The sequence below is a fragment of the Podarcis filfolensis genome (genome assembly GCF_964270895.1).
Source record: "Podarcis filfolensis genome assembly, chromosome: 1".
Taxonomy (NCBI): domain Eukaryota; kingdom Metazoa; phylum Chordata; class Lepidosauria; order Squamata; family Lacertidae; genus Podarcis; species Podarcis filfolensis.
This window is the reverse complement of record NC_139604.1, coordinates 32,336,259-32,352,793: the sequence shown is the minus strand read 5'-3', so window position 1 is coordinate 32,352,793 and position 16,535 is coordinate 32,336,259. Positions and strand designations below refer to the sequence as shown.

The 16,535-nt window shown below is 42.1% G+C and overlaps 1 protein-coding gene across 3 annotated transcripts in view; it reads left to right on the top strand.

Moving 5' to 3' along the window:
* GPD2 (glycerol-3-phosphate dehydrogenase 2) overlaps positions 1-16,535 on the top strand; it is an 86,132-nt gene that overhangs the window by 22,721 nt on the left and 46,876 nt on the right. For all 3 annotated transcript variants that reach the window (XM_083579028.1, XM_083579029.1, XM_083579030.1), the window contains 3 exons: positions 2,570-2,694; positions 5,766-5,863; positions 6,780-6,943. In XM_083579028.1, the coding sequence (XP_083435154.1) occupies positions 2,570-2,694; positions 5,766-5,863; positions 6,780-6,943 (387 nt within the window). The remainder of the gene's footprint in view (positions 1-2,569; positions 2,695-5,765; positions 5,864-6,779; positions 6,944-16,535) is intronic.

Below are 16,535 nucleotides of genomic sequence, written 5' to 3'. Positions count from 1 at the left end.
CCATGCCTGCTTTTAGGGAAAAGATGTCCCAAGTCCTTTTAAATTGATTATTTTATTTTGAATAGTTATATCCCACCCAGGGTGGCATACAATAAACAACAAAACCATCGGCAACAATTTCATGAAATCGGCCTTTGAGTTTCATTCATAAATCTCAGCTACTTCTAATGGTCACTTCTGCTTATAACTCGTTTTCTTATTTGTGATTGTCCCCTGTTGGGTTTTCCTCTGGAAGTAGGAATGAGACGATTAGCTTTTTTTATTTATGCACTGTATGCACTAGTGCAAGGAGCCCCTAGCAAGCCTTCAATCATTGGCCAATTTGTACTGTACTATGTAGCTACTATGTAGCTGCTGGTTTGCTCAGATTCTTGGAAATAATATAATTGGACCGTTAACTAGCAGGGCACTTGGGCAAGAATGTGTAGTTGGGATTCTATGGCATAAAGTATGTCTATTGCAAAGCTTTCCAAACTTTTTATGTTGGTGACACGCTTTTTAGACATGCATCGTTTCTCGACACAGTAATTCAGTTTTACTAACACACTGGAGGTTAAACTAACTAACTTTCATCTACTCGATGATTTCTGTTTGCACAACAGATCTCCCACCCCCTTCTCCCTGGGTGTTCCCTGTACCGTACCCAAATCTGCTCTGGGAAGTTAGGGGAGCCCTCAGAATAGATTTAGGGCAGGGGTCTGCAACCTTTAAGACAAAACGAGCCACTTGGACCGAGGAAAAAAAACCTGGGAGCCGCAAAACCATTGCGACATTTAAAACAGTGGGGAGTGTCGGGGCACACAATGCGCCTCCTCCCCTCGCTAGTATCCGCCCCGGAGCCGCGGCAAAGGTGTAAAAGAGCCACATGCGGCTCCGGAGCCGCGGGTTGCTGACCCCTGATTTAGGGGCATGTAGAGGGAGGAAAGTTCTACTGTTCAAGTTGAAATCCTTGCGCTGACAGAACAAGTTAGCTGAATACCCTTTTTTCTGCAGATTAAGCATATATTTCTCCACTACTAGAAAAGGAAAAAAAGAAAAGTCGACTGCGTAGGTCTGAAGTCAGCCCACCTCTGACCTTAAATATTCAGGATAACCCTCTTCTCCTTCAAGTGGAATCCATTCCTCCTCTATGTGTGTATGGCAGAAAGAAAAGAGAGGAACCCTGGTTTTGCCTTCATCTTTTTCTTTTCGTTCACTTTTGCTACTTTTATTGTGTATACAAAAAGGTAGATGAGGTGTATTGCAGGATAACTAATCTCTGTGATAATAACTGTCGAGTGATAGCAGGATTTTTATTGATTAATCCATTGGCTTTTAAATTATAAAGATGTAAATAACATATTTCATGTTACTGAAACTTTAAAACAGGTGCCTTTTTGATATATTGAAGGAAGACTAAAATAGATGTTTGTTAACTTCATTGTATTAATTTAATAATCACTCATTGCTAAAAGGAAAGGCCACCATTAAAATCTGTCATTTCCATTCCTTCTTGCAGTAAAGCAAATAATTCAAGCAGCCTAAAAACAAACAAATAACTGTGTCCTTAATTTTGATATCTTAAAATTTGCCCTCAACTAAAGCTGAAGTTGATTAGTTATTTAAGCTAATTAAATATTGCTGCCCTTGTAGTTAGCGATTTTAAGTATGTGAACATAATGATAAACTGGGGTCCTGGCTGGAGTGCTGTGCACAGTCCAACTTTAATCTTATTTAGAGTGCAGTCCTGGAAGCACCTGCTCAAAAGGAAGCCCTACTGAGTTCAGTGGGACTTACTTCTAGGGAAATGCCTACAGCAGTGGTTTTTAACCAGTGTGCCATGGCACCATGGGGCATCTTGAATGATGGTCAGGGGTGCCATGGGCAATACCGGTCTCTGTCCCTCTTTCCTTCCTTCCCTCCCTCCTCTGATGCCCTTTTGCATCAATGCCTTCCAAAGGCTTGCATGGCTCTTCATTGCAGCAGCCCTGGCTTCAAGTTCCCCAGGCGAATGGTGCCTCTGGGGCTGGCCAGGGGAGAGAAGAGGAGAGGAGGCTGAGGGAACACTCTGCAAGGGAGGGTGTCCGAAAAGTGGTGAGGGGCTGCTGGCTCTGAAGGCAAGGGGTGATATAATTGGGTTCTGAGGCTCGGAGCGCGTTTCCCCACAGGGAGCCGTGGACTCAAAAAGGTTGAAACCCTCTGGCCTATAGGATTGTAGCCTTAGTATTGTGCTAAGGTGTTTCAGTATTCTTGTGTATTAGGGAAATGAAAGAGAAGAAATTAGGTTTTGGTTTGTTTACAGAATCCTTGGTGCTCTTCACACATTTTTTTTCCTAACTAATATAGTACTTACCTTTCTAAGTACTAATACAGTACTTATTTTCCTGTATCACTTCTTTTCCCAAAGATTTCCCTGAAGAAGCAGCTACTCTTCATGGCCAAAGAGCTGGCGCTGTGTGCATTGAATACAAATTCATCCATGTTCAGTGTAATTTTTCTTGCGGTTGTCTCTACCCTAGAGAAGGGTCTTTAATGAATTACATACAAATTGTGTAATTTAAGAAGTTAATTTGGTTTTCTGGTTACGCAGGCCTAACAACAGCCCTTGTAGAAAGAGATGATTTCTCATCGGGGACCAGCAGCAGAAGCACTAAATTGATCCATGGCGGAGTGAGATATCTTCAGACGGCCATCATGAAGTTGGATTTTGACCAGGTAATTGTTTTATGGTGGTAGCTGTAAAGCAAAGACCTGTCTAGCTGATTTCCCTCCTCCTCTTCTAATTAAATTTGTTCTCACATTTATGGTTTTTAATATACCTCAGGTTTTGAATACATTCTTCTGTCGCTTGCCACAGACATTAGGCAAAGCATTCTGTATGCAGGGTGGATTCAGAGAAAAAATGGCAGCACTTAATATCTAATTTATGACAAATCTAAATGGGACTATTTCCCTTAAAACACGGGGAAACCAAAGTATACATTTTAAAAAATGCATTTTTGGTGGTCTTTGTAGAATTTGCAGTAACCTCCAGTCAGAATCTGAAGACAAACGGAGACATTTACACACTGAGATTTCTACAATGAAAAACAATATATTGGTGTAAAATCTCAATATGAATGAAACATATTTTTTGGGGGGCTTTTGTAACTGTAGTAAACCTGTCTTTACAAGCAGAGAACACAGCTGGAATTGAGGAGCTGGGGAAGAAATACATGGGGGCGGGGTGGAGGTGAGAAAATCATCATCATATTAAACTCCAGTAACAAACTTTAGAATTATCTACAGTAAAATTCAGGTCCCTCGGCCCAGCCCAGAGTTCACAGTGCATTTGAAATGAGTGTCTAGTATTCCTGGAACTGATGGTACATTTAGAATCCTTCTTCTCATCAGAGTAGCTTTCTGCATGCAAGAAATGTTTTGACAGGTTTGTGTAATCTAAGAAATAATTCATCTTCTGCATTTTGAAGTGCTACAGTCCTAGGAGGTATGTACATTTAGGTTCTCACAGACTATGCAGATCAAAGCACGGTGCTTACTTTGCCGATTTTAAATAATTGCATCTTGATTGCTTTGGTAAGATTGTAAAGGGGCAGAGAAAAGGTTTTAAGGCCTTCATGATTGGAACTATAGACACGGTGCATCGATTTCTTTCAGGGGAATCAGTTGATGTGCGGCACATCTAATCCCCTTTGGCCTATCTGTGCAATGGGCTCTATCCTGCATGCTTCCTATACCCTTCTGTATGGCTGACAGCAATCACTGAGGGATCAATATGTGTTATAATTCCACAATTCGTACTTGCCGTTGGGGTGTGTGTCTAAAGGGGTATCTTCACAACAGAATAGGTGTTGTGTAGCTAAAGCTGACGGCGACAGAGGAGTTAGCTGAGAACCCTCAGTTCCTCGGTGGGTGTCGTGTCCAAAAACAGGAAGCCACAAGACATCACATTTTGTGCTGCTCATCGGTGCGCCCCTATCATTCAAGTCAGGGATCACCAGCCAGCAGTCTGAAACTACTTTTTTGGCGCTGATCGTCCCTACCAAATTGTCATCAGTGGGTAGTAAAAAATGTTTGATCAGTTTTTCCTGTGCAGAAATGAATCCACATGTGTATTTGGCTGCCAGTTTGCCCCTTGAGGGCATCTGTCAGGAAGTATTCTCAGACTCCCTACCCACCCTAATTGACATGCACCTACCATCTGACTGCACATGCTCCATATCTGTGAAGTTGTTGCTGTTTGCCAACTTTATTTATAGAACCTGAGCATCTGTAAGGAGAGGTCAGATTGCTCCTTTCCTGAAGAATCAGGTGGCTGCTATCTTTTGATACATATGCTAAGGTTAAGGTCAGTGGTGTAGCATGGGTACAGACAGGCCTCAAGCTTGGGACAAGCGTATACTATGCTTCCCTGTCAAAATCAGGATTGACAGATTTTAATTTTAAGCACCTCGTCATTGATTTGTTTGAGCTATATGCTTTTGAGCACAGGAAACTAAAAGACACTTCCTTCTGGCATCTCACTTTCAGTGCCAATAATGTTTTTAGGTCCTCTATATTATCACACAAGAACGCGGGTTGCACTGTAGGTTAAACCACAGAGCCTAGGGCTTGCCGTCAGAAGGTCAGTGGTTCGAATCCCCGCGATGGGGTGAGCTCCCGTTGCTCGGTCCCTGCTCTTGCCAACCCAGCAGTTCAAAAGCACGAAGTGCAAGTTAGATAAATAGGTACCGCTCCGGCGGGAAGGTAAAACAGCGTTTCCGTGTGCTGCTCTGGTTCGCCAGAAGTGGCTTAGTCATGCTGGCCACATGACCCAGAAGCTGTACGCCGGCTCCCTTGGTCAGCGGTCCCTTTACCTTTACCTTATATCACCACACAGCGTATGATAATCGTTGATAGGTTTCCTTGTTGGGGTAGCTGGGAACACTTGGGTGACATATCTTGCTCTTTACACCCCGGAGAAAGATTTTCGTAATTTTGTCTCAGGTATTCTAAATTTTGACAGATTGCAAGTTCAGAATGCAAAGAAGGGCTCTCCCTACAGTATAACATTGGTTTGCTGAATCATTGTTGTTTTATTTTTATTTTTAAATTTTCCCCCACAATTTTTACACCAATATTCCATGTCACATTTTTACTATTTAACTTAGATCATCAGACCTCCATCCCTCCCTCCCTTCATGGGTTTCTACTTTAATAAGAATTGACTGCATATTTTTGTATTACCAACTCCTGATTATTCAAAAATAAAAGAAAAAGCATATAATAAACATTTCACATTATAAGCTCTTCACATTCCTGCCAGTAATTTTAAGTGTTTACAGTGGTCTTTTAGATAATATAAAAATTTATTCCAATCTTTTTCAAATACTTGATCTTCATGGTTTCTGTTCTTTGCTGTCAATTTCTCTATCTCTGCATAATCGATCAGTTTCGTCTGCCATTCTTCTTTCGAAGGTAATTCTTGCTAAATCATTGCTGCTAATTTGCTCGCCTGCTTCGGTAATATCTCTCTGAATACATCTGCAAACTACTACATTGTGTTAAGGGAGTAAGCCCTTTCGGGACACAAACAACAGGGGGAATTAGCTTAAATGTTTGATTATATTGTTGTAGCCCATCCTGGAGCCTTTTTTCCAGTTTGCTAGATCCTTACTAGTTTACGTTCCTAGAGAAAATGTAGTCTTTTGAGCTAAGGTGCTTGTGAGAGGATAGACAGAATTGCTGTGGAAGAATGCTCTCTGGCAACATAATCAAGAATGTATTCTGTGTTGTTATTTTTTTAGTACAGAATGGTGAAAGAAGCCCTGCATGAACGTGCCAACCTGCTTGAGATCGCACCTCATTTATCTTCTCCTCTGCCTATAATGCTTCCTGTTTACAAGTAAGTCACTTGATGTTTATTCTGAATTTGCTTCATTTAGGGTGGTTGTTCAATCTGGGTCACTGGGAATGAATTTTAACATGTTTCCCCCTTAATTATGTTCTTCAGTTTGTGACAGGCTTGCATCCTTGATTGTGGAGGTAAAAATTTCACCATTGCAGTTGCGGATGTCTCGCCTTTTGAGAATACAAATTCCAGAGGGAAGCTTTTTAAAAGGACCTTTGTCCAATTTTGCAGGACAGAGGGGCTGGAGATGTCACTGGGGACATCCTCTCAGTCAGAGGAAGGTGGAAGGGCCATTAAGTCTGAGAGGGACATGAGAGGGGATGCTAAAACACTGTTCCTGAATTGGGCAGCTGGTGTTCTTCTTCATGTCTTACTTTGGCTATTGCAAGGGGACCAAGTTTGGGGCCATGGTGTGAGGCTGAAAGAATAGTGAGTTGCCTAAGGTCACCTAATAAGTGTGTGATTCATGTGAGAGTTGGAGTGGATATATTCTGGTTTGTAATTCACAGTCTTGATTTTTTTTTTAAAACCATCCACCTTACAGAAGTTCAAGGTGGTTCAGAATAAGGACCATAAAATGCAATAAAACAATCACAAAACCAAACAGAGCAGCAGCCCAAGAAATAAAATGTCTTGCAGTGTCCTCACGCAGTGTTTTGTCCTTGTACTAACCCTCTAAGATACGTTAGGCTTCAGAATTGACCTGTAGAAGTTGCACACTTCGCTTCATGGAAGCCGAGAGACGAGAATGGGACTTCTCCCACACACACCAAACCCACTCTGGTTCTTTTGACTCTTCAGAAATATAGTTGTGGTTTGCAGTATCCTTTCTGAAAGACTATGCAGTAGAAACCAGGCATGTGAAATGGTGCTCCTTGATTTATCTCCCTCCCTCTGTCTCCTCTCGTAGGTGGTGGCAGCTGCCGTACTACTGGGTGGGAATTAAACTCTATGACCTTGTAGCAGGAAGCCAGTGTCTGAAAAGCAGCTACGTACTTAGCAAATCAAAAGCCCTGGAACTCTTTCCTATGTTGCGGAAGGACAAACTCGTAGGTGCCATTGTCTACTATGATGGTATGTTCTCTTAACTACCTAACAGCTTTTATTTATTTTTTAAAAAACTAAAACATTAGTCTGAAACAAAGACCATTGCTTCTTTATTAATCGGTTTACTCGCTTGATTCATTTGTGTGGAGCTAGTTCCTATGCAGCTACTCTCCAGCAGCATCTCTTCTTCTAGGTTGAGTCATGGGTGGTTGATGGCCCTTCATCATCCACTAGGAAGTGTGCCAAGGGATTGGACCAAATGGCTCTTCTAATGTATTTCATTTCTGTGATTCCAGGGCATGTTCATCTGTACATGTTCTTAACTCATAGACAGATATACTGTATATGTTTATAACTGACATCTGTGGGTGATGGGGCCACCACAGATCTATTATTTCCTGTCAGAACTTTCCATATCTTCCAGCGTCAACTCAAATGCATTTAACTGCATTTAAGTGCATGCATATATGAACCAGCCCTGTGATTCTAATGAAAAGAGGACAGTATATGTCGCATATCTGCCGTCTGTAGAGTAAACTTGTGCTTTCTGAGTTTTGTGGCTCTCCAAGTCTGCTCCCCTGTAAGTGGGCTTCTTTGTGTTTCCATCCACAAAGCCTCCGCATCTGCTTTAGGTTTTGGAAAGATGTTTGTTCGCTATGCATTTGGACACTTCTTTACAATATTGTGATTGCATTTTGTATGATGGTGCCTGAGGTGAAGGGACAGGTTTCCATTTGTTTGGAAACATTTGGACACCATTTTGAGTCAATATGGCAGACCGAACCTTTTAAAAACTGCAGTGATTTTAACCCCTGCACCAATTTTTAGGTTTGTCAGAATTCCTGAGCGACGCCACGTGTGAGGGCACCAGTAGTAAATGTGTGGCAGTTATGGTAGACGTGTCAGCCCAACAGTCAGGATCAAGGAGGTGCGGTTAGCCAGCCGCCAGTGAGTTTCTTGAGCAAAGAACTCTTCAGTAGCTTCTTTCACTAAACTTGGATGACTCTTCAAGAGCATCCCATCTGCATTTTTGGGCACAAAATGAAATGTTACATGCACATTGAATTGGAGTTGAACCTGCATACATTTTAATAAAGCGATGGGGGGAAGCAGCCTCTACCAAATGTGTTCAGAGATTACTAAAAGCCAAGAAATTCAGTTTGTGATGTTGGAATGCAACTATTTCCACAGCAGGGTGCCCACATAACTACTTTCTTATAGCTCTCTGCCATTCCTACGTACTAAAGGCCAGCCTCGACTGTGAATTTCTTGTCTTTGTAAGACCCACGGAATGCTTTTTGTTATCAGTTTTTCCTCACTGGGTGTTTTTATGGGAACTTCCCCACCCCCCGCCACACTGTTAGGGGCAAGAGTGTATAACCTTGCATTTTATTTCTTTTAAAAAGCCCCTCTTGTAGCCAGCAAACCATCTTTGCACTAGCAGGATGTCTCTCCGAATGTTCATGAATAAGATGCGCACACATTGAAGCACGAAGGCTGCCTGATGCTTCACTATGCAGCCAGATCCCACTCTCCACAAATCTGGTGCTGTATTGCCAACCCCCTTTTGGGAAGCTTTGCAAAGGCACATTAAATGTGGGATGAGCTGTGATTTGGCTGCGTAGTGAAACAGTCATACAATGGCTTCATTGTGGACTGAGCGGAAATGCAAATTGGGTCAATCTGTGCTTCTCCATCTGACTTGAGTTATCCCAAGCCTGCATCCTAAACTGTAGAGTAGTTTTGTAACAGATACTATCAATTTTCAGTGAGAAGCATTGTAGCATCAGTAATCTGAAATAAGCAGTGATGGTTCTTGGTTTGTTCTGTTTAAGAGTACCAACCTTTCCCTTGCTTATCTCTTTCTTACCAGAAAGAACTTGAATTAAGAGCAGTCCCCTTTCCTTTCCTTTTGGGCACTTAAATTTTTCTCTTTCCCTATGAAAGAGTTAAGGAAATGGTGGGGGCTCACAGCATGAATTCGAAACTTGAACACTAATTTTCTCTTAACTAAAATAGCCTGTGCCAAATCTCATTTTATAAACAAGGAGTCTGAAATGCTTATAAAAGTATGAGTCTCTTTAGCTGCAAGAACAGCATTGGCTGCTGTGTGCTTTTTGTTTGGGCAGTCAGAGATCTAGTAAGATTGTTGTCATGTCAATAATGAGCAAGCAAAATCCGTTTTGAGGCTAGATTTTTCATCAAATGGTTTGAAGCTCAGTTTGGTTGGTGAGCTGAAGTGATTTGCAAGCAGAGCAGAGATCCAGTATTGCATCTCTGTGTGTTTTCATAGCAATTGTCTGATATTACTTAACTATAGAAACTGGGAAGTTAATTTTTTTTCAAGATTTGATTGCTCGTTAAGAGCAAGATAACCTCTAATATTGGGCAGGGGGCTCAATCCGCAAAAAGTCCCTTGGCACCTCTGGTTAAAATAACCTTAAATAGTAGGCCTAGAAAATCCTGCTCTTCGTTTGGTTTTATAATACTTCAGTCTGACTTTTGGCCTGATTTTGTTTCCTGGATGGATGACTTGCACTGGGCATCTCCTGGATCACTCAGCATCTTATCAACATCATTAGGAGGTGGCTGTGGTCCTCTCTGGTGGGATAAATAGACCAGACAGTGCTGAAAGACTTCCGTTCCATTTTCATGGCCACTGCTAGCCTTTGTGGCACCTCAAAAGTCCAAATCATCCACCATGCTCTTTAATATCTACATAAAATTGCTAGAAGTAGTCATTCAGAGATTTGAACGGAAATGTTGTCAATATGCAGGTGACACTCAATTCTTCCTCTTGTTCCAGCTGCTAGATACATAGAGGCTGTGGAAACCCTGAACAGATGTCTGGTGGCAGTTTTGGGATAGATGAGGGCAAGCAAGCTGTTGCTCCTTCCCCTAAAAGACCAGGTTTTGCAACTGGCTGGCTTGCCAGATGTGACCCTTTTTTAGAGAAAGCATGCACTGCCTCACATCTTAGTAAGCCAACATTGAACCACAGTTCCAAATTTAGGAGGAGCCAGGATCAAAGTGCTGAAGCCAGGGGAGCAGAGGAGAGAAAGGAAGGAGTGCGCTTGGTCCATGCATGTTCTGGCCTTTGTAAACCATGCTTGGGTTTTCTGCCTTGTCTGCTGAACTGGTTGAATGCTGTAGGTGCCCACGTTCCTATAAGCTACATGTGCAGCACATGGCTTCTGATCATATGAACCTAGCCACTCCCACACTCATCCCGACCAGCAAAAAATAATGTCTAGATCTTGATAGTTGTTACTCTCCTGCACAGTGTGTAGGAGCTTGGCTCTGGAATTTGTTGATCATCTAGGCCTGGACTGTTGCCTCAGGAGGGAATAACTTCCTGAATCTTGATTAGTGTGAACCAAGAATTAGCTGCTTATCAGTGGGGTAGCAGCAACTGGTAGGAATCTATGCCTTCCTGCTTTGATGCCCTTTTTTTTTTGACCCTCGCTCTACCACCCTTGGTCTATTCCTGTTTCCTCTTTCTGTTTGTCTCAGCTCCCTGTTTATTGCATCCCTCTCTTCTGATCTACCTTCTGCTTTCAGTTGCCTTCTGTAAACCTGGACCATGAGTGTATTTCCTAAAGTTTACTACAGTGGTACCTCAGGTTACATACGCTTCAGGTTACATACTCCGCTAACCCAGAAATAGTGCTTCAGGTTAAGAACTTTGCTTCAGGATGAGAACAGAAATTGTGCTCCGGCAGCACGGCAGCAGCAGGAGGCCCCATTAGCTAAAGTGGTGCTTCAGGTTAAGAACAGTTTCAGGTTAAGCATGGACCTCTGGAACGAATTAAGTACTTAACCTGAGGTACCACTGTATTAACATTCAGAAGAGGGGTGGGGACTCTCTATCTGGCCTCTGGTACTGTCCCCGGGCTACACCTCACCAGTTTGGTTCTGTGACCCTCCTTTTTTTTGCATGGCTGCAATGTTTCTGCTGTAGACATTGGTTTCTTCATGAACTTTCGCCTCTGGCCTCACCCACCCACAGGCATCGAACTTTGGGTGAGGAGTCAATCAAACAAATGGAAGAAATTTCTTCAGGTCCCTTCTCCTGGGCTGAAAATGCTAAGACCAAAATTGCAGGATTGCTCTGTGGGTGGCCAGCCATCCCTTCCCCCCACAGCCTGGCTTGTGAGCATAGGAAGCGGGACACACAAATTGTTTGTGATGCGTGCAAATTGCCACAGCCGTGGGTTGAGTGTGGCGTGCTAAGTGATTCAGCAAACTTATTGGCTCTATGTGGAAACAAGAAATAAAAGAAACCACTTTTTACTAAAAACACGCACCACTTTGGATTTTAGCTATCCTGGAAGGTTTTGCTGAAGATAAAAGAAGATTATTTTAAATAAAAAATAAAGGTCATGCAAACTCTGTTTGCCCATTGGTTATGCTGGGACAGCGGAAGGCCATTGTGCTAGCCTTCTCCAAACCTGATAGCTGCGTTTAGCATGCCCCAGCCACGTTATCATGATTTGGTACTGAGAACTAGGCACTCGCTCAAATAAAATGTGGAATTTTAGAAAGTGCCAATGAAGTAGCAGCTCGTGCCTTTGGAAAAAAAGTGTTTGGTAACCAGCTTCCTTGGAGGGTTGCTTTGAGAGTGAAGTTAGGAGAGGGCCAAGGCCCTGACTGCTTCCCACAGCCTTATATTACCTGGTGTCATAGAATTGTACAGATGGAAGGAACCCTAAGGATCATCTAGTCCAGCGGTTCTCAACCTGTGGGTCCCCAGATGTTGTTGGACTACAACTCCCATCATCCCTGAGCTCTGGCCTTGCTAGCTAGGGGTGATGGGAGTTGTAGTCCAACAACATCTGGTGACCCACAGGTTGAGAAAGGCTGATCTAGTCCAATGCAGCGGACCCATACAGGGTTCGAACTTGCAACCTTGGCACTACCAGCATTATGCTGTATCCAAGTGAGCTATCCAAGCTGGTTTCTGATACTGTTGCTGCAGATCACACTCCACAGTCTCTCTTGCCCCTTGATGGCCAACTAGGGAATCTGCAGGGGGCTAGATTTGGCCCAGAGGTCTTCAGTTTCTGATTACCTGAGAGTGGACCCTTCCAGTCTTTATATGGTGATGGGACACCTTTGTACCTCCTCTGTATTCTCTTCCATCTGTTCCAGCTTCTTAGACGTTATAAGACATGTTATAATTTGTGTTGTTAGTAGCATCTACTGGCTGCAAAGAGAAGTGCCTCGCAGCAGCTATTGTCCCCTTGTTTTACATTGGGTAGATTCAGCCCACTAAAGGGTTTATTCTCTCCCCCCCCCCCGCCCCCAGCCAGATCATTTGCTCAAACACTTTTATGCCTGCCTTTAAAAAAGGAACTTAAATGCAAAATTGGGTACCAGATCTCCATTCCTTCCTCTCCCCCTCTTAATTCCCTAATTATTTATCAAACCAGTGACCTGCCAAGTATTTCATTTTCTACTATATATTCTCGCTTTGTAGGCTGTTGTTGCTCTAGCCTTCTTTAATTGCATTTTAAATTTGTTTATACAGGCAACAACAACAACAAAAAAAGCTACATTATAAATGTTGGATGTACCAGCAGCAGCAAATCGCAGACTTTACCAGGGGCTATTCTTGGTCTGTAGAAGCATCAGGAAACCTAAGCATATGTTGGATGTTAGCCTGGGTGTACACAATGTGTCCTATTTATTCAAGGTTTCCTTTGAAGCTGCAACTTACAAGTTTGTTTCTTAGGGGTACATGTCAGACTTCATTTAGCATTTGTTGGTATTCAGATACTGCTGAATAGCAAAAAGGCAACATTTTGGGGGAGGAATGTGGCTGCTATCTGAGCAGTGATCTGTCAGTTTCATTTATGTAGCTCAAGGAAAATTAGTAAAGAGGCACTATGGAAAAACCAACACTGAGATTTCTAGAGGAATTTCTAAGCGGTTTCTTTTTGGAAGCAGAGAGAATTTGATTTCAATGTTTTGAAGCTGTAACGTGGGATGCTAGGGAAACCATGTGCAACTTGGCTATTAGAAATAAAAATTACCTCTTAAAAAATAAATACTAAGCATTCACACAAAGCATTTGCTGATTTAAATGGCAAGAGTCTTGCTTAGATATTTGATTATGCTTCTATTAAAAGACTCCCTTTAAAGATTCTAGTTGAAGCATAGGCATGTTTTGAAGACATTGATTTTAGACAATATGTATATAACATCTTTTAAAATCTTGGGAACATTTTGTAAACAGTTCTAATTTGCTATACTAAGGCTGCAATCCTGTACACACTTACCAGGGAGTAAGTACTAAAGAAACCAATGGGGCTTACTTCTGAGTAGGCACACATACAAACTGTTATATGTGCCTTTTAGGAAATAAGTTCCATTGGGTAAATTCAGTGGTGTTTGTGTGCCAGCGGAACAGACTTCTATTTTGGGGAGGGGGTGAGGAAAGGAAGAGAAAACACCGTTGCACGAGAGGATGCCCATTCTGATCACACACAGACACCATTTTATTTCAGCCAATGCAACTTATTATTATTAATCCACGAATCACTTCCCATGAGGCACCCCAAAATGATTTACAATTTAATATAAAATAAATAAAAACAGTTCAAACTCCTTTAGTAAGCTCTGCCCCGCACATTCTTAAAGAAATAAGAATTAGAAGAAGCATATATTTGAGACTTAAGGGGTTTAAGATATACTAACAAATATGAAACATTTGCATGTATCTGTTTAGAATAGGAGAAAGTTTCTTAATTATTGTCGGGGGGGGTGAGTGGTCATGTCACTTTTGAAAAGTGAGACACTCGCTCATTGTAAACCCTACAAGATTTTTTTGATTTTTTTTAATGTAGGGGGACAAAAGACCAAAAAATCAATGGGAAAAACCTGAAGAACATTCATTAAGCTGTCAGCAGTGGAATAAGTACTTTCCCCCTTCTAGCCTCCTATGGTTGTCTTTCCAGCGTGCGCTGAATTATGAAAAGTTACAGGTTTATAATTTTACTTTTGACTAATTTATAATTTCGAGGCTATCAAGGTATATAATTGGGGGCGCACAGCTCAGTAGAGAACTTGCGCAGTTCTAAAACTTCATACGCTTAATTTCCAGCGTTTTTCTCATTTGGAAACGAAAACAGTGTGACAAGCTGCCATTGAAAAGGTTCCTTGAAGCACGCTCCTCACAATGGAAATATGACAACCTCTTTGGCGGTGCAAATCCACGGGTAGCAAGAAGCAGCAAACCGAGGGAACTGTTATGGGTAGTTAAAGGCAGTGCTGAGACTCGGAATTATTTTGAATAATTCCTATAAACTGGAACTCTTTAGGGGGAAACCTGCACTTACCTGCAGCGAGGATGGCTGTAGATGTGGAGAGCTGATTTCCTGTTTGTGGCGGAATATATGGGAAATGAATCATTTACCGGTGGATTGTGGCACCTTTATTTTTAATTGAAGGGCTCTTACTACTGTGGTTTAGTGTAAATAGTATGTGGAAGAAGGAAGTCTAAAATTTCAAGTGTCCTGATGAATTATGGCTGATATTCTGCTTTGGTGCACAGTGTTATGAGATACCCGTTCTTTGCAGTTGTTGTTTCCAGTACCTTTTTGTGGCATTTCATCCTTCAGAAGAAGAATGAAGATCAATTTAATTTAGTAAAATGAACTTGATGCCCCTCAATCACGAATGCCCTCATAAACACCGTGTAGTCTCCCTTCCGTGTTTGAACTACCTCTCTCTCGTCCTCTTCTTGCCCCCTAAAGTCACAGAGGGCAGCCGCACATATAAGCATACCTACTGGACTCCTTGTTTTTATTCCTAACAAAAGGCCGGCTCTACATTCCATAGCACCGCGGTTGCTGGAGGCGCCGTTCCCAAAAGCATGCAGATGATAACTGCATCTCCTGCTGTACCTGTAACAATTTAATTGTATAAGTCAGCCCAGTCAAGCATCCCCAGCACATGACTGGGAGACATGAAATTCATTGTCATTATTGTCCCTGTCATTTTGGATCATTATATCCTGCTGTAGAATTTTCCTCACTTCAGTGCTTTTTTTTTTCCTCCAGGAACCGGGGATTATGGCTGAGGTTGGGGTGGGGGCAGGACTGTGAACTACATTTACCTCAGGGGAGCCACAGATTAAATTGGCTTTGCTCTCTGACTTGCTGGATTCATCTATTTGTATGCTGTGAGTTTAAGGTTGGAAATTTACGAGTACCTGAGTGAATTTCCATGGTCCTGGCTTTATTTGGTTTATGCATTATTATTATTATTATTATTATTATTATTATTATTATTATTATGGTGGAGAACTGAACAGTACTGCTTGCTCCTCTTCACAAGAATCAAAATGTGGGTTGGTTCTTCGTAACCCATTTTATCCTTAAAAGATCCCACGTTATTCTATAGGAAAGTGACATTATTTGCACGTTACACCACAAATACATCTGTATTCCCCAGCTTGTCAGGGCTTTTCAGAGGCAAGATTCCATTGAAGCATGTAATTTATATGTGTGTGTTTTATGCGAACTTAATGGTAGGCCATTAGTTAATATGTATCTTGTTCCATAATGTAGGCATGGTGGTGTCATGGATACTGCTAAGAAAAGAAAAATGCTCTTGTGGGAGGCAGATTTTTTTCTTATTGGTGCATGAAACTTTGAAAGACTCCTAGCTATTTCCCGAATTTTTTAAAAATAACGAATTGAATAAAAGCCAGCTAGGTGATTTTGTTTCCTTTCTTCATTGTGGTACAGGGATAAAACTTGATTGGGGTAGGGTAGGGTTGAAATACTGCCTCAAGGCCCCCCACCCCCACATGCCCCTCTGATTTGATTTATTATATTTCTAGGCCGCTTTTCATTCAAAAGAACCTCAAAGCGGCTTACAAACAATAAATGGCAATAACCTGATGGAACATAATGGAACATCACAAACACAGCGTAAATCAGGCACGCCCAAACTCAGCCCTCCAGCCATTTTGGGACTACAACTCCCATCATCCCTAGCTAACATGACCACTGGTCAGGGATGATGGGAATTGTAGTCCCAACAACAGCTGGAGGGCCGAGTTTGGGGATGCCTGGCGTAAATCATATAGAATAATTAACAAATCACCAGTGAAACAATTACCAATCTATAAAGCACTGTTAACCAAGCAAGAAATAAAAAATAAGCTAAAACATCAGGATTGGAGCAAAAGTCATATGATTTAGCAAATCAATACAGCGTTTAGAATCTATAAAACAATATTAGCAATATTAAAAAAATAGCAGCCGAAAAATAAACTCTGCACTGCTAAGTTCATACACACGCTCTCCACACCCCATGACACATAATGTTTCACTCTGTTCAGCTCATTGAGACCCATATACCCATGGCAGTGACTCCTTTCTGAAGGTTCCTTGGGCTGGAGGGTGGAGCAAGGTGGGTGGAAAAAGGCACTGCCCTACTGGCCAACCCAGTGTCTCTCTTCCCTCTCTGCCTCCGCCCTGTGCCTGGCCGAGTGACTACAATCATCTTTGCCCCGATGAGCAGAGTTGGGGTGGTAGTTGTATCTGTAAGAGGCAGGAGTTCCCATTGGTGGTAGAAACTGCTACCTGCAACAGCTGCCTTTAAAGAG